Genomic DNA, 27,370 nt, shown 5'->3' with positions numbered 1-27,370 from the left:
GCACTACAGAGCACCCTCTGCCCTAACAAGAAATTTTGACACTTCTGTCTCTACCTTCCGCGGTTCCTCTCGGTGCCTAAGGTCGAGCTACATTAAGGGTTAACTTGATTCACCCGGCCAGTAGAGAGTAAGTCCCGGCCCCGAAGGCGTTGATTGGCAGGCCACGCTGGGAGAGGCGCTATACGCGTAGCCGGGCTCTCCCGAGGGTCCGCCCCTCCCCGCCCCAGGGGCGGCCTGGGTTTGTTTTGGCGTAAAGCGCGCGCTGTGATGATGTCACGACGCTGACGCCTGAGGATGGCGGCGGCGGCGACCCTGTCCGCGGTCCGGAGAGGGTCAGCACAGCCGCCGAGACGCCGAAGACCTTGCCGCCCGTGCGAGGTGAGGCGGCACGGCGCAGGGCGACGGCCCGACGGGCGGGAGGGACTGACGACCTGCGGCCACGGTCGCTTCCTGACGCACTGGGCCTATCCCTGCCCAGGGAGCCCCGCAGGAGCCCAGTGTGCAGGGGCCTGCGGGACTGGGGAACAGGCCAGGTGGCTGCTTGGGATCCCCGGTGTACGAGGCTGGACTGGTCTCAAAACGTGCTGCTGTGCTGGGTGGCCCCGATGTCTGGGGCTGTGTGGGCCCGGTGGACGTGGTCAGCTGCCCTGCCCGCTGTTCAACCAGCCGGCGTCGGTCACGGTGAACTAAGCAGGTTGTCCTCATTGCGTTTGCGTGTCCGGCACCTACTTCACACCTCGCCTTTGCGACTGAACGCTAGAAGCTGTCGGGGCAGCTGGTCGCTTCCGTGTTCAGCCTGGGAAAAAGCAGGCCTGAGCCTAGCCGGGTTGCCTGCTCCGCAAGCCATCATCCTTCAGTTTATAAGGGGACACTCAGCTCCCCACGCCCACTCTCCCTCCACGAAGCTGCTGAAGCGTTAATTTCCACCTGAAAATTTGAATAAGTCCTTCACTGCATGAAACTGGATCCCTGGTGCCTATAGGATGAGGTCCAAGCTTCACTAGTAAGGCATTCAGGGTTCTTCATAATCTGGTAGAGGCATGACCCGGAAGTCAATACCTGGGCACTTCTACCTTCTGAGCTCAGTGTTTTAATACTTTTATACTTTTTCATTTTTGTACTTGTAATACATTTTGAAATACTCTTCTTTACCCCACCCCTAACCACCAGAATGGAAAATTTTCATCTATCCTTTAAAATCCATCTTAGATTACCTTTCCTTGGAAAAGCCTCTCTTGCTTTACAAGTAACCATTGGCTCCTCGGTCATTTTTTTCATGTGACTACTGTTGAGTATATCATGTTGTGTCGCGTGATGGTGGGAGTGAGTCTCCTGTCTGCATCTGAGTGTCTGGCTGGCTCTGTGCCTGCTATAAAGTAGGAGCTGAATGGACTGGGATGGGTTGTTGGTTTTAGAACCAGATTCAGCTATATTACTGAGCCCCTATTAGGGGCCGCGATCTGAGATGAGCACAGCAAATGTGTATCTCTTGTTTGCACATGCACATGTATGCATGTGGTAGGTGGTGCAGCCTTGTCAACTTTGATGGTCTAAAATCTCATGGGGTAATTTTTCAAGATACAAATTCAAGAATCTCACTCTCTGATATTTTGATTCAGAATATCTGGAATCTGGTAGGAAACTGTATTTTGGAAACAAAACAAAACAAAACAAAACAAAACACTTCAGGTGACTTTGCTCCCTAGTTGAACATCTTTGTCATTGCACTAGGAAACTGTTGGGTCTTCTTTGTCCATTGGGAAGGGCTTAGCTGTGCCATATGGACTCCTGTTAGAGTCTCATTGCCCATACTTTGGGGAGGCAGTATGATTCGCTTGAGTAGTTTGTGGTAGTAGTTTGAGCTTTGGAATCAGAAAGACTTGGATTCATTTCTTGGTGTTTGTGAGATCTTGAGGTCCTTGAAGTCCCACTTTGCTCATCCCAAAATAGCAGTAATCATGGCTACTGTGTGTAGTTGCATAGAAGAGTGGGAGTGCATATAAGATACTTAACACAGTTGGAACTCAGGAAATGGAAGACATCGTTATCATTAATGGCTGTTCTCCCAGAGTGTGTCCCTTATCAAAAGGAGATCTCAGGAAGCCTGTTGGCTCTTCAAATTGAGTCTCATGTAGGAAGCTGCCTTATGTAATTTCCTCAAGGTAATTTCTGCTTATCAAGGAAAGCTATGACAAAACTGTGCTTCTCCTCAGGGCAGTTGCAGTTGGTCTTTCCCCTGGAAGAAATTTGGAATGCTGACTCATTAGAGGGTAGGTTTGTTGTATAAGCACTTTCTCCCCGTTTAATTGCAATTCCTGAACTTCTTAAGTTGTATAGATGAGCTAGAGAAAGTACAACTGTCAGGAAACCTGTTTGCCCCTGACACCGAGCTAAAGTTGCACCTCACTTGGAATGGGATACCCCTGAAGATCCTGCTGTCTCTGGAATCTGAAATAGATACTGGGGATCTCTGTCAGTCACAAGTTCATAGTTAAATGAGTGAGGCTTTGGTTTGGCCTTCTGTTTTACTTTACAAGTGTTCACATGTTATGTGGGCAATTTTGTCCTTTTCAGAGCTTCCCGACTGTATGATATGAATGAGCTGTAGGTACGCCAAAGTACTGACCCTTGAGTTTCCAGATAGCTGAGAACAGCTGTCCCCCTCAATACCAGGGTGCATAGAGAAAATTTTGAGAAGTACAGCCCTGGAAGAATGGAAGTAATTCTGCTTGTTGAGAGCTAGAAGGAGATTTATTTATTTGAAATCCCTTTCCTTCCAAGAATCTTACTCAGTGAATACTAAGCGGATTTGTATTGGCTAGGTCATCACTGAGCTAATTCTTGGGACAGCCTTCTATTGTCATGGTGTCTGATATGATGCTAAAGTAAAAAAATGTCGTGTTTTCATTTTGCGGAGGAAAATTATCTCAGAGGGTCCCTTTCCAGGCTACCAGTCTTGAAGTGGCCTCAAAGGGCATCATAAGAGAGACTCTTGATGTGGGACCATCTGTACTGTAAGTTCCTTGAGAGTAGAGTTTATGGCAACCTTCTTTTTGCCTGTCACAGCCCCTGGCAGGGTTCCTGGCTCACAGCAGGAGTTCAGTAAATATTTGTGGGTTGAACTTTGGGATTTTGGAAGGAGAACTCCAGGTACGTTGCCAGAGTGTGTATTTCTGATGGTGGGATGGCCAGTGGTGGGATGTGTTAGATGGAGCTGGGGTCATGATTAAATGAGGACACAGCAAACTTTTGAACTTTCTCCTCTCAGCCCTAAGGCAGGAGTCTCTGCCCACCAATTATTACCATGTGAAGCAGTGCTAACTGGAGTCCTTGGGAAGTGGTGTCCTGAGTTACTATATTCTAAAAAGAAATCAGGGTGCCTGGGTGGCTCAGTTGGTTAAACGTCCGACTCTTGATCTTAGCTCAGGTCTTGATCTCAGGGTTGTGAGTTCAAACCTTGTGTGGGCTGGGCATGGAGCTGTTTTAAAACAAACAAAAAAAGGAAGTCATAACAATTTTTATTATGAAATAATATTAAAAGTTAAAACTGGGCCGCCTGGCTGGCCCAGTCTATAGTGCATGCTACTCTGGGATGTCAGGGTCTGGAGTTCAAGCCTCATGTTGGGCATGGAGCCTACTTAAAAAAAAAAAGTTAAAACATAGGAGTGAATAATGCACAGTGTCTTTAGACAAACACTGTAATAATTTGGTGTATATTCCTCTGGCACTTTACAAAATTTGTATAATAGTCTGTACATTTCTACAGTATATATTTTTGTTAACTTTAAAAACGTAATATGTAGTGATGATTTTAAAAAATAGCTGGGGCACCTGGCTGGCTCAGTCAGTAGAGCGTAGGACTCTTGATTTCAGGGTCACGAGTTCAAGCCCTACATTGGGTGTAGAGCTTACTTAAAAAAAAAAATAGCATTGCAGAAATCACAGAAATATGTAAAGTGAGAAGTCAAAGCCTGCTTGCCTTCCTCCTTCCCTCCCTTTCTCCCTCCCTCCCCTTCTCTCTTCCTTCCTATCTTCCTTCCTATCTTCCTTCCTATCTTCCTTCCTTCCTTCCTTCCTTCCTTCCTTCCTTCCTCCACTCCTTCCTTCCTTCCTTCTGTTCCCTTCACCCTAGAGGCAATCACCATCAAGTTTCTCTTTTACCTTTCTAGGATATTTTTTCTACATATATGTCTGTATCTTTTTTTAACCCCCTCATTGGATGTATACTTCAGATGCTATTTTAAACGACTTACTATATCACGGATATGGATCCTGGCACGAAGCCATTCAATAAAATTGACTGGTATCTTTCTTTGTCAGTATATATGGATTTACCTCATTCATTTCAACAGCTTCAGAGTATTCCATTGAATGAATGGATCTTTATTTAATTATTCTCTTACTGATGGATATTTGGGTAATGTCCATTATTATTATAAAGAACTTTGCCATGAACTTCCTTGTACAAATACACCTTTGCATACTCATGAAAGTGGTTTTATAGCATTATTTCTGAAAATGGAATTGCTAGATGCAGTGTCAGTTTCCCAGTTTGAAAAAGCAGAATCACATACTCTCCCTAAGGTTGCAGAGGTCCTTGTTTAGGAGTTTTCATCTAAAGTGACAAGCTCTTTTTCCTGGTATCTCTGTTGCCCCATGATGGTTAGAAGTATTGTTTAGTAGTTCCTTATTTCTGGGATTACTGGGAGATTACTGTCTACTTCATTTTGATAGATAGTCTTTCAAAACATAGAGCATAACCTTTTACAGGTGAAAGGTTATGAAGCTTTTCTGTGGAGAACAATCTTAGGGGGTGTTACTGGAGAGGGCTGGGTGCCTATGGGCCCCTGCCTTGGATAGAGCCACACAGTTGGCTTCCGTGGCCAGGAAATTGTTTCAAGATCCATTGTAGGCCCCGCCCCCTCTCTCCCATGGGTCAGGTCTGGCAGCTTGTGGACAAATTTGATTTGGAGTTCAATTAACAATCTGTAAGACTCAAACAGACCTGAGAGCTCCAGCTTCCTTTGTCACTGAGGACATTTACACAGGCACTGAAAGAGCACAGCTCTGTTTTAACCACCAGTCTGGTCTCTTCCTGACACTTGAAAATTTTTGAGGTTCTGAAATTGGTGCCTTGCAGCAGGTAGAAATCCAAGAGCCAGTCCACCTTTCACTCATTGTTAGCAAACACGAATCACTGCTCTGAGCTCAGGACTTTGCTGGGTGCCAGAGAGTTCTAGAAACCCAAGAAGTGGCCTCTTCCTTCAAGGGGGCTGACAGTTCTAGTGTTCTAAGGCAATCTAGAGTACAGCAGTGAGCAGTGTGACCCAGAGTGTACTTGGAATGGAGGTTTCATAATACAGATCCTTCAGAAAAGGTCCTCAGTAAAGGTTTGTTAATTCATTAGCAGAGTGGTATGAGGAAGGGTAGAGGCCTTGACCTGGCGACCTCTGCTGAGATCCAGGCACTTGCGGAGTCTCCCTTGTGATGGAAGGAGCTCTGGATGGAGAACCAGGAGATTTAGGTCCTTCCTTGGCAGTCACTATCTTAAGTGGCTGTGGACAAGTTTATGTTTTTCTCGGCCTTTCGTTCTGTAGAGTATTAGGACAGTAGTGCTGAATGCTCATGCCCACTACCACACTCTATCCAACATGCTGGCACTCCTTGAGGAGTGCTTGGCAGGAGGCTGGGAGTTGAGGGTATGGAGGCCAACTTTAGAGAGTTCAGTTCTTTCTGAAAGATGTGTTAGGATTGGTGTCGCGAAAGGGAATAGTGACTTGTGATAGCTGGCGAGGTGTGACCTCCTGAGTCTTGTCTCACACCCTGGTCACTGTGCTGGGGGCTACACAGGAGAGCTGGGGGCAGGAAAACACTCTGCCCTTATTCCCAGAAGTTTTGTCAGATGCCTTCCCTGTCCCCGTTTGCCTTTTCACCTGACCTCTGCCGAACGAGACTTTTACAGATGTGATTAGAGTGTGGAGCAGCTGTGATCACCTGGGGGCTGTAGGCTGTTGCCCTCCCCCTGAGCTAGCAGCCTCTGTCCTCTACTCTTCATCTGTAGTTGGGAAGGTGGAGTACCAGCATCAGCTTATCTTTGAAGAGTTTCTAATTGAAATAGATGTGGGAGAAACTGTGTCCCAGAAAGGAAGAAGGAAGGTCAGAGAGGGATACTCCTTGGCTGTCTTAGTGCTGACTTGAGATCCCTGCCCATACTTTATTTGTTTAAAGTGCGAAGTCAGGCCTTTTCTTTTGTAAACCTTAGTTTTTCTCAGCAAGACCAGACTAGATGTGCACATTTAAACAAAAAGACCCAGTGCATATGCCTGGAAACAATTATTTATTTTGCGAATCTAGGATTCTGCCTCACCAGGGAGAAGACATCTGAGTGGCCGTGCTGGGTCACCTGTGCCATTTGTCTTCTCTCTGAATGGTGATAGATGTTGCTTACCAGTGGTCTTGGGGATCAGGGCCCTGTATTGTGCCTCAGGAAACATGGCCCAAGAACTATCCTCTTCCTGAGCTGCAGCCCTTGACTACGTTGAGAGTATTGTGTTTTCCCTGAAAGAAGAGATGAATCTGCAGAATTCCTGTCCACGGTTCTAATCTTTAGCCTCTGTGAAAAAGAAGCTTGTTTCTAAATGCCTTTGTTTAAACATGATTTCCTAAGCTACTGTGTGGGATCTCCTCGACATTTGGGTGAGAATTGCAGCAAATGTGGATGAGTTGATGGAGGAATCTTCCCTCGTGTGAGGAAAGATATACCTCATTCGACTGACAGTCATATCCACATGTTGATTAAAATCTGAGCCCTTGGGGCGCCTGGATGGCGCAGTCGGTTAAGCCTCCGACTTCAGCCAGGTCATGATCTCGCGGTCCGTGAGTTCGAGCCCCGCGTCGGGCTCTGGGCTGATGGCTCAGAGCCTGGAGCCTGTTTCCAATTCTGTGTCTCCCTCTCTCTCTGCCCCTCCCCCATTCATGCTCTGTCTCTCTCTGTCCCAAAAAAATAAATAAATGTTGAAAAAAAAAATTAAAAAAAAAAAATCTGAGCCCTTAATCTGTGGTCTCCAGATTCTTCCTTTATCTGATGGATTGATTGATAATCGAGCTCTTGGGTATGTTTCAGTGATGAGCTTGTTCCTTGAAAGAATTAGCCACATTGGGCAGTATCACCACCTTAGAAGCAGGCCCTTGACTCACTGGAATCTGGTGGCCTCTATGGGTTCTCTGTGATGCCCAAGTTGCCACAGCAAAACCTGCCTGTGTCTCCCTCCGCTGCCTTTGATGGGATGGCCTGCTGGCTTCTCCCGGGGGTGAGGGTGGGGGTGGGTTAGGCGTCGCCCCTTAGCTCAAAGCACCACCCGTGGTTAGCCATGGAATCTCTGACGCTGATTCTTTTCAAATGTCAGATTCTACTTCCAGTGATCCACAGTGAATGTCATATGGATGTTGCACGTGCCCTGCAACACACCCAACACTGATCTTTTCCCACCATTTCCCAAACCTGCCCCTCCTGGTATGCTGCTGACTGTTTTGCCCAGGAGCCCAAGCAAAGGACTAGCATGTCACCCTCTCTCCTTCCTTTCACTCTTTATATCTAGCTTTTAGTCCTTGTCCATTCTTCTGCTGACACCCCTCCGTTCCACCCTGCTATCTGGGCCACCACCCTCCTCCCTGGCCCTTTTAATCTACTTTGACCCTCCTCCAGTTCACTTCTTTCTAAACACAGATTGATTGCCTCTCTTTGTAAACTCTTTGGTAGTTCCAGTCACCTCCCTGGAAGGTCTTGGTTCCTCACCCTACCTTGTGCTGCTCTCCACAACCTGGTTCCTGCTGCTTCAAGAACTTGAAGCCACCCCACCCCCAGTCCTGTCTTCATACCACCAAACTGCCCATTCCCGGACACAGGGTATTATTCTGGGGCTCTGAATCTTTGAGTATATTGTGCTCTCTGCCTGAAACACCATTCCCACGTTTCCTCACCTGACTCATCCTTACTCGAAATTCACTGTGGGGTCACCTCCTCCAGGAAGCTTTCCTTAACTCCTGTGTCTCTCCTTATGTCTACTGTTGTTTCTCAAGCTTAACACTTAACATGCTATATTGAAATGATCTGTTTTTATGATGTTTTCTTCATTTGCACTGTGACCTTAGTGACCAGGTTTTGCTTTTGTGTCTGTTTGTGTTAAAATATAATCTACACAGGACCATGTCTTACTCATTCCTGAATCCCTAGCACCTAGTAGATGTTTGTGAGGTAAACAAAAATATATATGGGTGTCTGCCCTCAGTTCCTGGCACATGGCTTCTGAAACCCTTGTAATTTCTTAACTGATAAGAGCATAAAGAGCATCAGTTATTCTAATATTTGGTCTTTGACTCTAGTTCCTGATACAGGTTCCTGAAACCCTTGAAATTTCTTGGGTGATAGGAGTGTTTTTTATTCTAATGAGGTGACTTTGAGTGGGCCCCCAGGTGACTCCTAGATGGGAGCTAGTCACCAGAAAGACTCATGCCATGATAAGAAGCTTGGAATTTTCAGCCCTGCCTCCTATTCTCTTGAGAAGGAAGAAGAGTTGAAAATGGAGTTAATGATTGATTGTGCCCACATGATGAAGCCTCCATAAAATCCCAATAGTAGGGTGTTCGGGGAACTTCTGAGTTGGCGAACACGTAGATGTACTGGGAGAGTGGTGCACCCAGAGGGGGCATGGAAGCTCCATGCCCCTTCCCACGTGCCTTGCCCTGTGCATCTCTTCCATCGGGATGTTTACTTGTATCCTTTATCATATCCTTTAATAAACTGTAAATGTAAGTAAGTGTTTCTGGGAGTTCTGTGAATCTCTCTAGTAAATTGATTGAACCCAAGGAGGAGGTTGTTGGGACCCCTGTCTGTGATCGGTTGGTCAGAAACACAGGTGATAACCTAGACTTGTAACTGGTACCTGAAGTGTGTGTAAGGGCGAGGGCAGTCTTAGGGAGCCTGAGCCCTTAACCTGTGGGATCTGACGCTACCTTTGGGTAGACAGTGTCAGAATTGAGTTAAATTGTAGGACATCTGGCTGGTGTTACAAGAATTGCTTGGGGTGGGGACTCCACACATGTGATCAGAGGTGTCAAAATGAAGTGTTCTCTGTGAAGGTAGAGGAGACACACAGAGTGAAGAAAAATACACAGTAGGGAAGAACTGTTTATTTCCTTACATAGAAAGGGGGAATAGCTGGTTTTTTCCTTTACAATGTTTAATAAATGTTTGCTCTGATTTGATAATTTTACTCCTAATTCTGTATGGCATCATCAATAGGAAATTCTCATCCCTCTTCTTTCACCCATGGGGCCCTCAAGATAGAGAAGGATGGCCAGGGTAGAAGTGACTTCTGGAAAGCATTACTTCAACACTTTACCTTATCCAGGCCCTACCAGCCACAGGGTGTTAATGGTTGCAACATCTCTGTCTGGGAAGCAAATGGAGAAGCTCTTGGATCCTCATCCCAAGGAAGCAGAGTACTCTGATCCACAGCCTGAGTCACATCTAGATGAAACTGTTAGTGTCGTTTCTGAGTTCATGGTCTCCTTTGTCTCTTAAATGAAGCTCAAGATAGTTTGGTGGCTACCTGGTGGCAACGTGCTAAGGTTTATAGTCCTAAGTTCACAGGATTTGATTTCAGCCAGCCTTGGGTTGTGTGGCATTGTATGGTGAACTGGGGAAGTGAAAGACCCTGGAACAAGATCTGCCAGGTGAAGATGGTGCATTAGCAAAGTAATGAGAACCATCTAGAAAAGAGTAAGGTTAGGGCAGAGAACCAGGGTAGTGATGGTAGTGGTGGCAGCAGTTGTAGGAAGGAATCAACCCCTGCAGGAGGCTAGAGGGCGAGGAAAGATATCCATGAGGGACACCTTGGAGAAGCTGCTTTCTGAGCCCTGCTGGGTGATAGTGTTGGAGAGTCGGCTTCCAACATTCCACACCCCCGTTTCAGGAAAGATGAGTCAGAGTAATAAGAGGAATGATTTTAACATTTAAAAAAACAGAATTTCAACTAGGATAAGGGGCCCAGACAGAGTAGGGAGGAGGGTGGGGGCAGTGATAGCTGAGCCCCATGCATGTTCCTGCCCTTCATTTGGTGTTGGAAAGCAGCATGAGAATCAGATCCAGGGAGATATAAGTCAAGACCATGGAGCTCAGACCCAACCTTTCATCTGGACCCTTCACTGAGCACTCAGGGGCCAACACCATCCTCCCTTCCAGGGAACCATATTAGAGTCAGGTCTTCAGGCTACATTTATTGAGGGGCAAGGGAGAATAAGTGAGGAGGGTGGCTGCTATCCTTTCAGAGCTATCTCTGGCTATGTTGACTTGCCCTTTCTTCTGTCTGCGTAGGTGTAGACGGGGCACTGCCTGCAGAGCAGGTCCTGCCAGCCTCGTTGGAGAGGATGCCCCCGTGTCCGTGATGGGCTGTGGGACAAGCAAGGTCCTTCCTGAGCCGCCAAAGGATGTCCAGCTGGATCTCGTCAAGAAGGTGGAGCCCTTCAGTGGCACTAAGAGTGATGTGTACAAGCACTTCATCACAGAGGTGGACAGTGTTGGTGCTCTCAAAGCTGGGTTCCCAGCAGCCAGTCAGTGTGCAAACCCCTGCCCTGGTGCCCCCACTGCCGGCCACACAGAGCCTCCCTCAGAACCACCACGCAGGGCCAGGGTGGCTAAGTATAGGGCTAAGTTTGACCCACGTGTGACAGCCAAGTACGACATCAAAGCCCTGATTGGCCGAGGCAGCTTCAGCCGGGTAGTACGCGTGGAGCACCGTGCAACCCGGCAGCCGTATGCCATCAAGATGATTGAGACCAAGTATCGGGAAGGGCGAGAGGTATGTGAGTCAGAGCTGCGTGTGCTGCGCCGGGTGCGTCATGCCAACATCATCCAGCTGGTGGAGGTGTTTGAGACGCAGGAGCGTGTGTACATGGTGATGGAGCTGGCCACTGGTGGAGAGCTCTTTGATCGCATCATCGCCAAGGGTTCTTTCACTGAGCGTGATGCCACACGGGTGCTGCAGATGGTGCTGGACGGTGTCCGATATCTGCATGCGCTGGGCATCACACACCGAGACCTCAAGCCCGAGAATCTGCTTTACTACCACCCAGGCACTGACTCCAAGATCATCATCACTGACTTCGGCCTGGCCAGTGCCCGCAAGAAGGGTGATGACTGCCTGATGAAGACCACTTGTGGCACACCCGAGTACATTGCTCCCGAGGTCCTGGTCCGCAAGCCCTACACCAATTCAGTTGACATGTGGGCACTGGGTGTCATTGCCTACATCCTGCTCAGTGGCACCATGCCCTTTGAGGATGACAACCGCACCAGGCTGTACCGACAAATCCTCAGGGGCAAGTACAGTTACTCGGGGGAGGTGAGTCTGCCCTGTCTCAGGGATGTTGGGAGGCCCCTGGGTGGGGGGATATCTTGCAGCTCTTGATCAGAAGGATGTGCTCTGAGGACCATGTTCATGGGGCCAGGCAGGTAGAGAATAGTAGGATGTCTCAGTTTGGGTTTCCCCAAAAGTGAGCTCTGAGACTTGGGAGCAGATCATTTAATTGGGATATGATTCCAGTAAGCACAGATGAAGGGTGGGGAAGGTAAGGCAGAAAGGGAGGAAGCCACTACAGGGCATATGAAGAAGTAGACTTCCTGGGGGCCACTGGAACTCCCACTGGGAGCCCTGTGAATAATCACATGGGACATGCCTCAGAATTGTACCACTGAGGGACAAGAAGGTGGGTGGGTGTTAATACACTGACTCCTGTATGAGTTGAGAATTTATCAGGGGGTGGGGCATTAAGTCCCTGGCACTTCTGGGCTGTCCTGAATGCCAGCTAGTGCTGGAGAAAATCTTCAGGCAAAGAAGCAGGGAGATGCAGGCACTGGCACTGGGAGCTGTCCACATGCACAGGAGCAGCACCGTAGGCGCGGGCCGGAGCACGTGGGACAGGGCAGCCACAACATCTGCTCCACAGGGACCTGGGACAAGCTAGCGTGACCACGCCCTGTCTACAGGAGCCGCTGCTGCTCATCTTTTCCCAGTTTTGCCACACAGCCCAGAGGATTCTGTGCACCCAGACATTCCAGTTTTCTAAAGAGAAGCCAGAAAATTTGATTGTAAAATGTTGGAATCCATTCACATGTTTACGTACTATCTTCTGTGCCAACAAATACTAACCTGCAGGCCAGATTCAACCAGGAGTTTGTGTCTTTGGATCCACGGATTTCCCTGATACCTGAAAAAATCTTTTAGGTTTCAGTACTGGTGGGAGCTGAAGGAAGGTGCACAAAAAGAAAGAGTTGGTTGGTTCTTAGGCAGGATGCTGACTGGGTAGGAGAGGAGGCTGACCATAGGCACCACCAGGTGCTACAAGCATAATGGTGGGCTTGGGAAGGTTGTGAATAAAAGAATATGTGATGGCTTAAATAGGAGGTGAATTAAGCTTTGTAGGAGAACAGGATTCTGCCAAGGCAGTGAGGGCCCCTCCCCAAGTTCCCCTGCAGAGTGCTCCCCATGGTGTTCCTCTCAGGCTTGGGCCTGCTGACTGCTGTCCATGCCTCCTGAACTACCCATGTGGAGGGGGAAGGAGCTCTGGGACCAGCTTCCTTCTGAAACCTAGCTTTCCTTCCAAGGACTTTGGACTGGGTCCTCTCTGGCCCCAGCCAACTGCCCCAGAGCAGCATTTCCTGCAGAAGTTACCCCAAAGCCTCTTGCCACTTTGTCTTCAGTGCTTAATGTCCTGTGCTCCATCAATTCCCTGTCAGCTTCCAGATGTGGTCGTGGGGTCAGTCAAGGACTTCCTGTGAGGTTGGGGGCTGGCATTCCCTAGGGGGATTTCCAGGTCACGTGTCAGAGTTGTATGAGGAAGGGAGGGAAACCTTTATCTTTAAAATATACATCTATTTTTAAAGTATTTATTTATTTATTTATTTATTTATTTATTTATTTAGAGACAGAGAGAGTGAGCGGGGGAGGGGCAGAAAGAGGGAGAGAGAGAATCCCAAGCAGGCGCCACACTGTCAGTGCAAAGCCTGATGCAGGGCTCGAACTCATGAACCACAAGACCATGACCTGAGCCGAAACCAAGAATTGGATGCTTAACCAACTGAGCCACCCAGACGCCCCTAGAATCCTTCATCTTTAGACCAGCTCTGTGCTGGCCACAGGCGAAGAAGAAACTGGGGCTTTCTCTAGTTCTCTCAAAGTTTCTCACATCTTCTTTGCACCAAATGGATTCAACAAAACAAATCCTGACTGGCTGGGAAGCGCAGGCTGTGATGGTGTGGTCGCAGAGGACACCTCATTGCTCACCCTCTGGGCCAGGTTTCATCACTGGCCAGAAGACCCAGCATCCACCTGCCAGAGACAGTGTAGTGCCAAGGCCTGACCTAGCTGCTGTGCACTAGGAGCTCTGTGTGATGCCAGGCTGTTAGGGTTCTTCCTGGCAGAGGGAGTAGTGGACTTAGCTATAGCAGAGAGGGAGGTTTCCCAAGAGATGTTGACAAAGGTGTTGACTCTTTCAAAAGCCTGTAGGTTTGCCCAAGAGTTCCTAATTCTGGCAGTTATTGATCAAGCAGTTTGTCTAATTGGAGCTTGCAGTCTTGCTAACTGGCTATTGATTATCCGTGTCTGGGAGAATGACAAATGAATGTAGTGAGGAATAGACTCAGGCTTCCTGCTCCTTCTGTAGCCACAGGACTGGGTCCTGAGCCTGCTTCCTGCTCTGTTGGAATCACAGTCTGGGGCTCCAGTGTGTGTGTGGCAAGGGGAATGGGGCACTGTCCAAACTCTGCCTCCCAACCCCTCAGTTGAAGCTGAAAGCATGAGTTCCCAGTTCCAGAGTCAAATTCATGGCCAACCCTGATGGCACCTGTCTATTACAGTAGACAGATGCCATCTGACTCCAAAAACTGGTTCTACCACCATCTACAGAGAGTTGTGGTTTGGGTGGGATTTGTCTGGGGTATTTCCTGGGTGGGGAGGTCTCATCATTAGATCAGGTGCTCTGAGATGGGGACCAAGCATCTCTCTGTTCCGCTGGCCATTGCCTTACCCATAAGTGCACCTGGGGAAGATGCATAGAGACATGAAGTCATGTTCTCCATCCCCATGAAGATTGAGATTGCCTGGGGAGAAAGGACTAGGAGTAGGAAATGGCCACAGAACAAATCCTTGTTGGCAGGCACATGCCAACACAGGGCTTGGGCAGTCTGGAACGTGACCTGTGTGGCTCAGATCAGGTGGCTGGACTGGTCCCCTTTCTTTGGGCTGGGCCCTGCTCCCACCCTCAGTCCAGTCATCTGTCTTCTGTGTGATGGTCATTTGCCCTGCTGAAGGCCATCTAAGTGAGCAAGGCCCTGTGAGAAAACCTATCTGAGACCATGTCATGTTAAGGGGGTGTTTTAATCTAGCTGCTTCTGCAAATGAAGGACCACCCACTTTGAGCTCAGCAAGGTTTGGAGATGTGCATTCCTCACCTGACAGTAAGCCGCATGGTAGTGCCTTTCTAGGGGCATTTTTCCTGCCCCCCGCCTTCTAGTAGTGGTGTTGTATGTGCCTACCCAATGTGCTTATTTCCTGAAGCCTATGTCTTTGCAGCCCCCTGTCAGGCTCAGTGGTTTCTGTGGACTTTCTACAGGAGGTGAGCTTTGAGAAGGAGGAGGCTCAGAGAAAGGGACATTGCTGACTGTGCTCAGGATAAATACGAGATTGTTTGGAGGTAATGGAGTACAGGTTGATGAGGCTGGGCCAGGCCTGCCGTTTGCTGTTGGGAGCTCCATAATTGCAGAGGCTTCTTGGGGATTGGAAGCATTAGGTGTGAGGGAGTCCTCTGTGTTCTTGGTAGTAAAGGGGGAATGCAGCAGAAAGTATTGTGAGAGACCCGCAGGAGAAAGGCTGACTGGGGGCTGTTGGAGTAATCCCCGTTGGGGATGGGGGAACCTGATATCCTGGGGTAATTGGGGCAGATCAGCGATTCCAGAGAATGAGCTCCACTATGGTGTGAACCATAGTGAGATGAGAGAATCCTCCTGCAGCTCTGTAGGAGCATCATCTTACAGGAGCAGATTGAGAGACACCTGACTGACCTATGGTCCAAAGAGTATGTAGGCTTCTGCCTTGACATCCCCGGGTGGGGCCCAGTGGTGGAGGGAAATATACCAAGTGCCTGGCTCCTACCCCACAACCCTGACACTCTAGATACTCAGGCCATAGCCCTGGCCCCACTCTCTGCCCCATTTCCTACACACCATAGGCCCAAGATGTTTGCTCCACTCCACGTACTAAGCTCAGGCTTTTCACTCTGCTCCCACTGTTGGCCGTAGAAACTTGACCAGCTCTAAAAGGTTCAATTCAAAGATTGCTTCCATCAAGAATGGTGCTGTGTAGTGCCTACTGAGTACCAGACACAGGGCTAGGGGTTCTGTATCCAACATGTTTAATCACAACAGTGCTGCCAGGTGGGTGTAATGCCCCATTTTACAGATGAGGAAATTGAAGCTAGCGGGGTTAAGTAACTTGTCCATGGCCTCACAGCTAGAGGGTGGCAGACCTGGGATTTGAATCCAGGCCATCTTGGTGTCAGAATTCTTGGCTTTTCCATCCCCACAGTCTATGTTCTTTGACATACATGTCTCAGCATGTTGCTGGAGTCTTTGTTTCAGCACTTTCTTGGGCTGTTGTCTGTGGACATCTCTTAGGCCTGTAAGGTCCTTGAAGACAGCATGTGTATCAATACTTATGTTCCCGGTACTTTTCTCCTGGCTTCTCCTGAGGGAAGTACTGGTGGTCGGTGATTCCCTGGGAAAGGACCCAAAAGTGGCTGGCAGGCAGACGGGGCAGCCCCCTCTTCTGGGGGCTGGACTCCAGTAAAAAGTGAAGAGCCTGCTGGAGATGTGTCTAGTAGTCTGTGACCAGACTTGCTTAGAAGCAGCTGCAGGAATCTTGGAAGAGGAGGGAATGCTGGGAAGGAGACGGCTATGACAGGTAATTTTGAGAAGAGAAATCTGCATTTTCTCTGGGGACCAGAGGTGCCAGAGTGAAGAGGACCAAGCCAGGGTCATGTGGGAAGTGATGGGAGACGCATGTTGGCCAGATGTGAAGAAGGCCTGTGTTGAGTGTGTGAGCAGTCTGAAGACACAAAGAGCCACCTCGAAAGAGGGAGCTTCTTGTCATGAGAGATTCCAGAAGGACTGGAGCAGTTATTTCTAAAGGAGTGACACAGAAGGTGAGTCATCGTCTGTTAAGACCCATACTAAAGGACTGTTACGGTCCCACTGACTTGGAGATTCTATGATTGACTTGATGTGAGATGTGATGTTGCCGGCCTAATGTTACTGCTTTTCTCAAGAGTTCTATTCCTAGAGTAAGGACAGATGAAGAGGCTCTTGTGGGATTGATGGCAAAGTGGTACCGTCAGCAGCTTTGCTGTCTGCCTCATTTGGCAGCCTTTAATTGTTGCCCTCTGCTTGGGCAGTCTTTGAGGTGTGGGCAAGCCCAAGTGACTGCCCCACGAACAGCTGGGCTGGGGCAGAGGTTCTTGCAGTGCCTTGTTCAGAGAGAGAGTGCTGCCAGGCAAGGGACAGAATCTTGGTGGGAGAGGAAGGCCACTTGCAGACCCAGCGTGCTACTCCCTGGGGGATTTTGTTGGAGGGAGGTGGCTTTTCAGGGATGGCCTCTGGGCTGCAGTCTGACTACCCATCCATGTGGCACCAAGGGGCAGGCGCTCAGGGGCGTGAGTTGGACCATCTTGTAGTTCTGAGAGCCCTACTTCTTTAAATGACCTTAACGCTTGTCATTCAACCCTGGGATGTTGAAGATAAAAGGAGGTACGGGGAATGTGCCATGTCCTGTTGCTCTGTAGGTGAAGGGCATCGGCGCCTGTGAGGGGGCTGATCATGCGCCTGTGAGGGGGCTGATCATTCATATGCCCTGATAGATAGCAGCCAGCTGAGTAGGGATAGGACCTTGGCCCAGAACCATGGAGAGGACTTCTCCAGGGGTGTGGGAGAGCTGGAGACTGGACATTGTGTGCAGGCAGCAGATGAAATGCAAAGAGGCAGGTAGCATGTTTCCAGGCTTGTGCTTGGATTCTGCTGGCTGTCTTTAATTGCCTCACATTCCCACCTCCAGTGTGGATGGGGGCTGTGACGGGCCATCAGTTCATCACTCTTCTCTTGCTGCCTCCTGCTCCCGGAGTAAGTGGATGGCTTTCCCATGTCTGTCTCAATAGCTGACAGCACAAGGAAACACAAATTGATTTAGAATTCTTTGCTGTGAGGTATCTCTAAGCCCTTGCTCCTTGCCTCTCTGCTGGTGGCTGTTGGGTGCCAAGAGCTGAGTGATGGTGCTGGCTCTATGCCAGGATCCCATGATGCCCCCATACCTGTCCAGGAGGGATCCCTCTGGAAGGGCTGTCCCTACTTCACCACACCTCCTGGTACGCAGTAAGTATTCAACAGACAAGTCTCCCTCCTTAACTGTAGGAGCAGACGCTGGCAGTCCAGATCCCTGACTGGTCACTGGAAGGTGATATGATTTGGTCTACTAGGTGAGGGCCTTACTGGACCCTCACTGGTCGCTGTGCTTAGAGACCTCTTGGAGGAAGGCAGGGGTAGCTTCCTCCTGGTGGGGGCAGGAGGCAGGCTTGGAGCGGAGAGGGGCAATATCCCCTTCCTGTGCCACCTCTGGTCCACCGCTCAGCTCCCTGGAGCTCTCTCCTCTAGGCTTCCCTCTGCCGCTGCTGCCTTGGTTACACAGTCCCCAGAGAGCAGTTCTCTCCTGTGGTGGCAGAAACAGAGGCCCATCTCCTACATTGCTGCATTCAGCCATTCCTACCAAAATGCCTGGCCCTGACCACCTCTAACTTCTCATTAACTCAGGGTCAGATCCTCCTTTCATCACTGCTGTTTCCCACCCCCGGCCCCACCGAGGCCTCTCCAACAAAGGGGTGTTATCGTGGGTTGTGTTGGAGCAGTGCCTGGTGTGTGCCATCCATCCCCTCCCTCTCCTGCTCTTCTCATTGTCTGTCTCCACCTGGATAGCTCTGCCTGCTCACAGGCCCTGTCGCTTCTAGGCTCTTGAGTTCCTCTGGGAGCTGCCACGGCTGTTGTCTCTCCCACGATCTGACCTCTTTAAATCCGCTGACGGCCTCCCACACTCATCCCCTCCTGCCCCCACTGAGGCGGAAGCATACTTGCAGGTGGATGGGATGGCTAAAGATGACCTGGTCCAACCACTCCCCACCGGTCATGCCTCTCCAGACTCTCCTTCCTTGGTCAGTTTTCCATCTCACAAGGTCACTCTTCTCGTGCATCCCTGCCTGGCCTCAGTTCATCTGTCTCCCAGAGCAAGTATGGTGCCCAGACCTGAGCTTTGCTTCAGTATGGCCTGGCCAGCTTGGAGCAGAAGTCTCCTTCATCTCTTCACTCATCCTGTCGTTCCATGTTGTCCAAGTCCTGTGTACCCAGGGTTCAGGGACAGAGTCTCAGTGTGCGTTACATTCTAATAGCCACCAGGGCTCCAAACTGTCTCAGAAATTAGAATGGGAGGAAGTTTTTTTGTTTTGTTTTCATGTGTGTGTGTTTTTGTTTTGTTTTGTTTTGTTTTGTTCAGAGCCCAAAAGGGGTCTCAAACTCACAGGACTCTCGAGATTGAGACTTGAGTTGAGATCGAGTCAGACACTTACCCAACTGAGCCACCCGGGTGCCCTATGTTTTTTATTTTTTAAATGCTTATTGTATTATTTTTGAGACAGAGTGTGAGCAGGGGAGGGGCAGAGAGCGAGAGGGCGACATAGAATTTGAAACAGGCTCCAGGCTCTGAGCTGTCAGCCCAGAGCCCGATGCGGGGCTTGAACTTGGGAACAGTGAGATTATGACCTGAGCTGAAGTTGGATGAAGTTGGACACTTAACCGACTGAGCCACCCAGACACCACCCCCCCACCTTGTTTTTTCTTTTCTTACTTTTTTTTTTTTTTTTTTTTTTAAGAGCCAGGTTGGCCTCAGCAAAATCTGTGAGTGGAATTAAAAGAGACCACTCAGCAGCATGCTCTAAAATCCAGAACCTTCCAGGACTGCTCCAAGACATTATTAAAAGCAGACAGCACTTGGTTGCTGGCACAGGTTGCCAGCATCCCCCTGATTCCAAAGCAAACACGTAGCATCCTTACGGATTCTTGAGTTGTACCCTGTCTCCCTCCTGTCCCTGTCCTTCACTTTGTGGACTCTGGGCAGGGACAGGTGGGGGTGCAGAATTTCACTTTTTTTTTTTTTTAAGTTTGTTTATTTTGAGAGAGACAGAGACAGCATGAGTGGGGGTGGGGCAGAGACAGAGGGAGACAGAGAATCCCAAGCAGCCTCCAGGCTACCAGCTCAGAGCCCGATGTGACGCTCGATCACGAACCATGAGATCGTGACCTGAGCCGAAACCAAGAGTCAGGATGCTTAACTGACTGAGCCACCCAGGCGCCCCCAGGATTTCATTTTGTTACTCATTTCAAGTTTCAGAACACAGCTTTGCTAACCTTTAAGTTGTCACGCCTTTTCTTGTTTTATTTTTATCTTCATTCTCTGCGTCTTTTTAAAATTCTATTATCTTCCTTCTTTTTCTCCCTTCAGGCTCTCTCCCCTAAGGTCCTCTTTCCTGCTGCTCAGCCCCCACCCATCCCCTGCCAGGTCCTAGGGTGGTGGATTCTGTTTGGTGTGGAAGCCCAGGCACCAGGATGGTGAGTGTCTTGACCAGAGGAAGGGGTTGCTGGCTCCACTGCCACACTATGTCTAGCTCTGCCGAATTTTTCAAAACACTTTGCCTCATGGGCAATGTCAGAGTGTGCTGTTTTTGTCGTACTAATAGTTCTCTTCTCCTGTGTAAACCCAAAGCTCCATTTCCCAGAAACGTGCTCTTTTCTCTGCTCTCGTTCAGGCCCACGTAAGTACAGGAAGGAGGCCTTTGGGGGTGGGAATACTGGGTCTGAAAATACATCTTGAGACAAAGCTGAGGGAAGATTGAGTCATGGGAGCAAAGCCCAGGCTTCTTTCCTCCCTTCATTCCCCTAACAGCTCTAGCAGCTCTTGCAGCTCTTTGGTGAGGCTACCTTCTCTGCCAGGGAACCTTCCCGAGTCATCATGGCCTGGAAAAGAACCCATAGAGGTCAAGAGGTCAAGGCCATTTAAATGTTAGATGCTATGCTTCTGTTTCTCACATGCAGCCAAGTGAGGAAGAAAGCTGGGAAGCCGTGTTCTTAGAATCCAGGACTTTAGCAACTGGAAGACACTTAAAATCCATTGCATTTGGCTCCTTCATATATATTTTTTTAAGTTTATTTATTCTGAGGGACTCCTGGGTGGCTCAGTCGGTTGAGCGTCTGACTTCAGCTCCGGTCATGATCTCACATCTGTGAGTTCCAGCCCCACGTCGGGCTCTGTGCTGACAGCTCAGAGCCTGGAGCCTGCTTCGGATTCTGTGTCTCCCTCTCTCTCTGCCCCTCCCCCATTCATGCTCTCTCTCTGTCAAAAATAAACATTAAAAAAAAAAATTAAGTTTATTTTGAGAGAGAGACAGCACAAGTAGGGGGAGGCGGTGGGCGGGGGGGGGGGGGGGGGGGCGGGGGCAGTGAGAGAATCCCAAGCAGGCTTTGTGCTGCCAGTGCAGAGCCTGACATGGGGCTCAAACTCACGAACTGTGAGATTCTGACCTGAGCCAAAACCAAGAGTCAGATGTTTACTGACTGAGCCACCCAGGTGCCCCTGGCTCCTTCATATTAAAAGTGAGGAGGCTTCTTTTCTCTAAGGTTGCACAGAGAAAGTAGACCTAGAATGTCTAGAAGCTCTAGAAGTCTCTGGGCTTTCAGCCTAATGCTTTAATTTGTCACCCAGATGCCATCCAGAAAAGCCAGGCCTTTCTTTGCCCTCACTTAAGAGTGGTCAGACCTGCCTGCCAGAGGGAGTCTAGGGCAAGGCCTGTGAGCTAGGTTTGCTTCTGGAGGGAAGCAGCCTCCTCCTCTCTCGGCAGTCTAGGCCAGAGAGCTGCCTTCATCCTTTGTTCCTTTAGTCCTTGGGCTTAAGGCGAAACCATCGGTAGTGTGGCCTGGGCAGTGTTCTTCCCAGGCCCTGTGACATTAGAGCTAGAGCAAGTAAAAGGGGCTGGGGAGGAGGGAAGTTCATCCTCTGAGCTGGAGTGGAAAGTCCTTTCTGACTTTGTGCTTCCCTTTAAAGGGAATGTTGGATTCTGCTGCTGAGGAGTGACTGGTCCCTCAGAAACAGGGGATGAGGAAGGTGAAGTTGGTAAGGAAGTGCTCTGGGAGAGTTCCATCTATCCCTTTTTGGCTTCTCTGCTGTTACAGTGTCAAGAGTTGATACCCTAGAGGTGCCTGGCTGACTCAGTAGAACACGTGACTCTTGATCTTGGGGTCATGAGTTTAAGCTCCAGGTTGGGCCCAGAGCTTACTTGGAAAAAAAAAAAAAGGTAGGTACCCTAACTGCAAGGGGAGGAGGACTCAAGGGCCACAGACTAGGGAAAAGGACAACCAGCTTGATGGTCAGAAACAGGGTGGAGGTGATGTCCCTCCTCCTACAGTCTCTCCTTATCTTTTCAGGACAGGGCCCAGCCCTTCACACACACAGCTCATAAAAGGCTCATGGAAAGGACAGTGTAGGCTCTCACCCTGGGTATTGAAGCTGCCCTAGGCTCCCACAGCAGAGGGAGACCTGAATCTGGTGGCATGGCAGACTGACATTTAACATTCCCTTCCATGCCCCATACTCTAAGTCAGTCCAGAAACAGGTGGAAGCCTCTGGGAGACTGGCCAGGTGGTACCTGGGGCCTGTCCCTTCTGTCAGCCACCTGAGCCTCACATGTGTCCCTGACTTGACTCCAAGTTTACTGAGGTGAGAGTTCTGTTCTTTACCCAGAGCCAGCAGTTAGAGCTATGGAAAGTCAAAGGCATGACTGTTTATCACTATTCTCTTTCTCATGCCCACAGTGCTACCCAGCCAGTCAGTCATGGGCTGACAGACATACTCATGGAGCTCTAGAGGCCCAAGTATGTTGTGGAAACAAGTGGGTTGGTCTGTGGGTATTGAAAGCTTTCTTAGGAGGTACTGAATTGGACTTGACCAGAAGCATGGCCCTGGGTGAGTGTGGAGTCTTGCTTTTCCTTGCTGAGTACTGTTGGAGGCCTCAGCAGTGCTCCCAGGGGCCACTGTTCTGAAGGGCAGCCTGAGCCCCTGTCTCACTGTAGTGGGGTGGGTTGAGGACCACTTACCTGCTTTGGCCTGCCTGACTTCCTCCCGCAAGCCTCTCAGGGTATGAGGGTTAGGCCGGGTGCCATTGGCACAGCCTGATTCTCAGGTCAGGATGGCTTAAGTCACATTGGCTTGGGGGACCCACCTGGTCCAGCTGCTTATAGCTCCTGAAAGATGGGGAGAGCCAGGGCCTGCTGAAGAGGGCCGGGCTGGCCCTTAGATACATGAGTTCATTGGCATTCTGCACACGGCTGCATGTACACAGTAATTGGGGAGGCAAGCATCTGGGGGAGCAGAAGGCACAGATCAATCTGGCTCACTTTTGTCACTAACAGGCTGGCCGCTCGGCGAGCAGCAGGGGTCGATGCCTGGTGTGAGCATGTGTCACTCTGGAGATGAAAATGCTTAAGCTCACAGGATGGGTCTGGTGAGAGGCCAGTCTCGGACTGCACTGGACTTGTGTGGAACTGCAGGGGTCTGGCTTGGTCTGGCTGGGTATGGATGTGAAGTGGGGGTGTCTCTGACCCATCTATGTTTAGGTTCCTGGCTTGTGAGTCCAGCTTCACCACTGTTTCTTTTGTCATCAGAGGAGTTGTCCCTCTTCTCTCTTGGCTGGACCAAGGGGGCATGGGCAGAATCCATGTCCCAGCTCTGTTTGGCTAGCCTGGGCTGCCAGTTCTGTCTTTGGGCTGTCCCACCAGTAGGACCTGCTGAGCCACAGTGTATTTCTCAGTGATTTTCTTTCTCTTGAAGACCAGAAAGGCTGGTAGGGCAGCACAGGTATTCCCATGACCCAGTCTGTTCAGCTTCTGGGTTTTGCTCTGTCCGTCGGGGGCCCCATTATGCCTTTCTTTCCATTACTTAAGTGAGTGATCGGGGCTGCAGCGAGTGTCGGTGGTTTCGACTGGCTGGCCCCTCACAGTGGCTTCTTGTGTTCAGATGGCAGGAGCAAGACATGGGGCTTTCTTGAACCGTGAGCCAAAAGCTACTGTGGCAGCTGTGTAGTCCAGTCCCCCTGCATGTCAGCCTCTGTAGCGGAGCCCTGAGCTGCGCAGGCCTGCAGGGAAACTTGGACCAGACTGTGTGTGTGGGAGGGCTGTCACTCTGCGCTCCCTCACTGCTCTCAGCAAGGTATTTATGGGCTCCCCTGCCTGCATATCCTGAGGCCCTGTCCTCCCCCTGAGGGCTCTTGTCTCCCCAGGAATTGCTGGGAGCTAGCACATTGGTGAGGAGGACCCTGTTAAGTGATTGTTCGGTAATGTGATCTGTCATTTTCCACCAGTTCAGTTTAGTAAAAGCTGAGATTTACCTTCCAAAAACCAGATTCGGGTAGCAACTGCAAGTAGTCCCCACCCCTTCTTCAGGACTTCAGAAGAGTGTTCTCCTAGGTGCTTCCCCTCCATGTCCTGTATGTAAGTGGGGAAGGGTATGGGGGAAGAATTGGAGGTCAAGGAAGTTGAACTGGGGGAAGCAATAGTCAGTGTGTAAGTGTATCTGCTGAATGGGCATACAGTTGCCCTGAATGTGGGCTCTTAGATTTTCCTGAACCCCCTGGAGATTGAGTTCAGTTGTGCCCCAGGGCAAAGGGCACCATAGAGTGGAACAGGCAGACCTCATTTGGCAGGAAGGAGGGTGACGGTGCCGTTAATATCCCAGCCAAACCTGCCGTAGGCTCAGCAAAGCTCCTACTTGCCTACTCTTTGGGAATATCAGAACCCATGCCAAAGTGCTCCCAGAAGACTCAGGCACTCAGAACAGTTCTGTGTCTACCCTCCTCCAGTAGAGGGGCTTGAGGGCCTTGAGGGCCTCTGTATGCCTAGCACCAGGCACTAGGGCTCATCCAGCTTAGCTTGGTCTAATGGGAATGAACAATGAACTTGAAATCACTGGAATAATTGCTTAGCTCTGGGGGCTAAGAGGAAGCCTGAGAAAGTGTCCTTTACCCTGAGAACCTGAGGATTCAGCCGGGTGAAGACAAGCCGTGCAGGCTGAGTCCCTGAGACAGACAGCTGCTTGGTGTATGGCTGAGGTGAGGCAGCCACGGGTGTTTGTAGGAGATCAGGCTTTGTGCAGTTTCTCTGAGGACAGAATGTACTAAAATGAGGCTGGTCTAGAGCACTGCCAGGCATCCCCTGTGTGGTTTAAAGAGGTCGTGAAGACTGGAAAGAAGGGCCCTGGTCCCACCTATCCCCCAAGAGCTCCCTGCCCTCTCAGCAGATGGAGAAATCTAGTTGCCTTGAATTGTTTCCTTGTCTCCCCATGGCTGAGGGGTGGAGGCTGATGCAGGGAATGCAGTGGTTGCCCACCATCACTCTGTCAGATGGAGAGAGGTGGGTCACCTCTTAAAAGACAAGGAAGTTCCCTGCTAAGTGGCCTGATATGGACATCCAGAGTTTGGAGCTTAAGTCTGGCTCAGGATATGGTGGAAGGTTTGGGTCATTCTCTTTAAATCTTCCTGAGTTATAGTGATTTGGGGGTAGCTGGGGGATCTTGACGGTGACCACCTTCCTGAGCCAGGCTTCGAGTCCAGATACCTTAGAAGTTTGTTGCTTGGGGGAACGGGGGAGAACAGGTCTTTCTCCTACTTGTCAGATGGACTCCTTACCCAGAGAACAGCCTCTGCTTGGTGGCCTGGGCCAGTGTTGGGTAGGAAGGGGAGGTCCAGAAAGAATGCTGTACTTGGGAGGAGCTGGGCAGTGCCTCTCTCTAGGGGGAGAGTGCTGGAATGCTGCATAATGCTAAGTGCTATGGTGATGGCATCATCAGGATGGGGAGAGCAGTGTTGAGTGCTCCCGCTCTAATGCTTGTTCTTGGCCTCTAGCCCTGGCCCAGTGTGTCTAACTTGGCCAAGGACTTCATTGATCGCCTGTTGACGGTGGATCCTGGCGCCCGTATGACTGCACTGCAGGCCTTGAGGCACCCGTGGGTGGTAAGCATGGCAGCCTCTTCATCCATGAAGAATCTGCACCGCTCCATCTCCCAGAACCTCCTCAAACGTGCTTCCTCCCGCTGCCAGAGCACCAAGTCGGCCCAGTCCACGCGTTCTAGCCGCTCTACGCGCTCCAACAAGTCACGCCGTGTGCGTGAGCGGGAACTGCGGGAGCTCAACCTGCGATACCAGCAGCAGTACAACGGCTGAGCTGCTGGCTATGGCGCAGACATGCCATGGTCCCAGCTTGGCCGTGCATCACTGTGCCATCTGGCCCTGATGCCCTCTCTGGAGATAGGCCTGTATGGCTGGCAGCAGGTGAATGGCCCTACCCACTTCTCTTCAGCAGCCCCCATCCTCATCCTGGGCCTGAGCCTGGTGTGACCAAGTGGAGGGAGCCTGGGGACATGTGAGCCCTCTGAACTGGCACCGGTGCTCCTTTTGGTGAGCAACTGCTCTGCTACCAGTTGGGAAAAGGTCAGGACCTGGCCTCAGGCTCTTTCACCCCTTGGCTCTTCCCCAAGACCAAAGAGGCAAGCTGTGCCAGGTAGAGGGTGTCCTGTTGTCCCAGGACTCTTTGGGACAGTTACTTCTGAAACCCTCTTTCCTCCACTGAACCTTCATCTCTGGCCTCCCACATTCCATTGCATCCTGATCTGTAACACAGAGAGAGGCCCAGGTAGGCCCAAAGCCTGTGTCTTGGCTGGACTCCCAGCTAAGTCTCCCACCTCTCACCCAAGGTCTGTCTTCCTTCGTGGTACCCCCAGAGGCCCCTCCTGGACTCAGGACTGGCTAGAACCTCTGGTGGTAGGGCCATGGCATAGTCCTTGGCCCTTCTGGACTGTGTGGCCTTGTTGGTAGCAGGCTTGCTCCAGGCTCTAACCTCTCTCTGACAGTGGGAGGGAGAGCTCCTGCCCAACAGCCCATTGTTCTCAGTGCCTTCTTTGCAGAGCCCACTATCACTTCTTTCTCCCCCTTGGATGCCCATTCTATTCCCTAGGTGCCTCCTTCCCAACTGTGGGGGATTAAAGGGAGCCCCACTGCTGCTACCTGGGGAATGGGGGCACCTGGGCCAAGGCACAGGCCAGGGGCTTCCCAGGGAGAGCCCCATCAATATTCCAGTGTCAGCCCTGGTTCTACCCTTGGTACTGCCCAATGTCCCTTCCCTTCAGGCTCTGCAGTGGCATAAAGGCGCCATCTAGTGTCTGGCATGAGTATGGGCAGCCTGGGAATGACCACTGTGCTCACCCTTCATCTTCTAGAGGAAGTGGGAAGGAAGGAGCTGCTGTGTTGAGGAAAGGTCCCAGGCTGCTCAGCCCTCCCCTTCTGCTGAGCTTCTGCACAGCTCCAGTTGGAACTTAGCCATACTGTGTGACCTGCCTCTGAACCCTGAGTGCCTGGGGCCCTGGCCTTCTCACAACTGGCCTTGCTTGGGCCAGCCTGTCCTTGCTTCCTTTCACAACATTACCTGTCCAGCCTGGGCCCTGCCGAATCTTAGGTTGGAGGGAACTCCTGCAGGAGGTGGGTGGAATTGGGTGGCTGCTCTCCCGGAGGCCTGAGCCAGACCATCCCCGTGTTAGTCAAGGTGCCTCCCCACCACCACAAACAAGGCTGGAACCCAAGTCCCCTTCTTCCTCAGCTGCTTTCAGTGGCAGGAAAGGAGGTGTGGCCCAGCTTTAGCTGTAGCCAGATTGCAGGGCCTCTGCCAGCTGGGAGAGACTGGCCCTCACTCAGTTTTTCCCAGTGGGTAGCCTTGGGCCAGGCCCTCCTCTTTCTGCATGTGCCCACCTCCAGTGGGAAACAAGGCCAAAGAGAGCACTCTGGGCCAAGTCAACTGCCTTAAACATTCCCTCCTATCCTCAGTGCTCCTGGCACAAGGCAGCAGAGAGCCCAAGCCCTGTGGCCTCAGAATTCCCCTCACTTCCCCAAGTGCCTCTGGAGGCCTGAACCCTGGGGATTTATTTCCTCTCTTGTCCAAGATAGGCCTGACCCTAAGGGTAGGACAGTGGGAGGTTGGAGACATGGGCCTTTATGCCATGGACCGTAGATGGAGAGTGTGCAGTTATTTATTTTGTGTACTCAGTTTGTAAATGTATCCTCTGTACTCAATAAACAGGCTGCCCTCCCCAGGGAAGGCTGCCCATCCATTCTGACAGCCCAGGCTCCT

General features: G+C 50.5%; 1 protein-coding gene across 5 annotated transcripts; it reads left to right on the top strand.

Moving 5' to 3' along the window:
- Positions 1 to 278: 278 nt before the first annotated feature.
- On the top strand, positions 279 to 27,358 carry PSKH1 (protein serine kinase H1). Of its 5 annotated transcripts, XR_007147474.1 has the most exons (6): positions 295 to 378; positions 2,214 to 2,270; positions 10,376 to 11,402; positions 19,650 to 19,756; positions 21,246 to 23,405; positions 25,096 to 25,215. XR_007147474.1 is itself a non-coding variant. In XM_047836516.1 (5 exons), exons 3-5 carry the CDS (start codon positions 10,446 to 10,448, stop codon positions 25,145 to 25,147), a joined length of 1,116 nt encoding a protein of 371 aa, XP_047692472.1. In that variant the 5' UTR covers positions 295 to 378; positions 2,214 to 2,270; positions 10,376 to 10,445; the 3' UTR covers positions 25,148 to 25,294. The 5 variants fall into 5 exon arrangements, 4 of the variants coding, with proteins under 4 accessions (XP_047692470.1, XP_047692472.1, XP_047692471.1 ...); XM_047836516.1 differs by lacking the exon at positions 21,246 to 23,405 and having other exon boundaries at positions 25,096 to 25,294; XM_047836515.1 differs by lacking the exons at positions 19,650 to 19,756; positions 21,246 to 23,405 and having other exon boundaries at positions 25,096 to 27,358.
- The last annotated feature ends 12 nt before the right edge of the window (positions 27,359 to 27,370 follow it).

Source organism: Prionailurus viverrinus, chromosome E2 (assembly GCF_022837055.1).
Source record: "Prionailurus viverrinus isolate Anna chromosome E2, UM_Priviv_1.0, whole genome shotgun sequence".
In the NCBI taxonomy this organism is placed as follows: domain Eukaryota; kingdom Metazoa; phylum Chordata; class Mammalia; order Carnivora; family Felidae; genus Prionailurus; species Prionailurus viverrinus.
The sequence above is the reverse complement of the archived record's forward strand: the minus strand, read 5'-3'. Positions and strand labels throughout refer to the sequence as shown.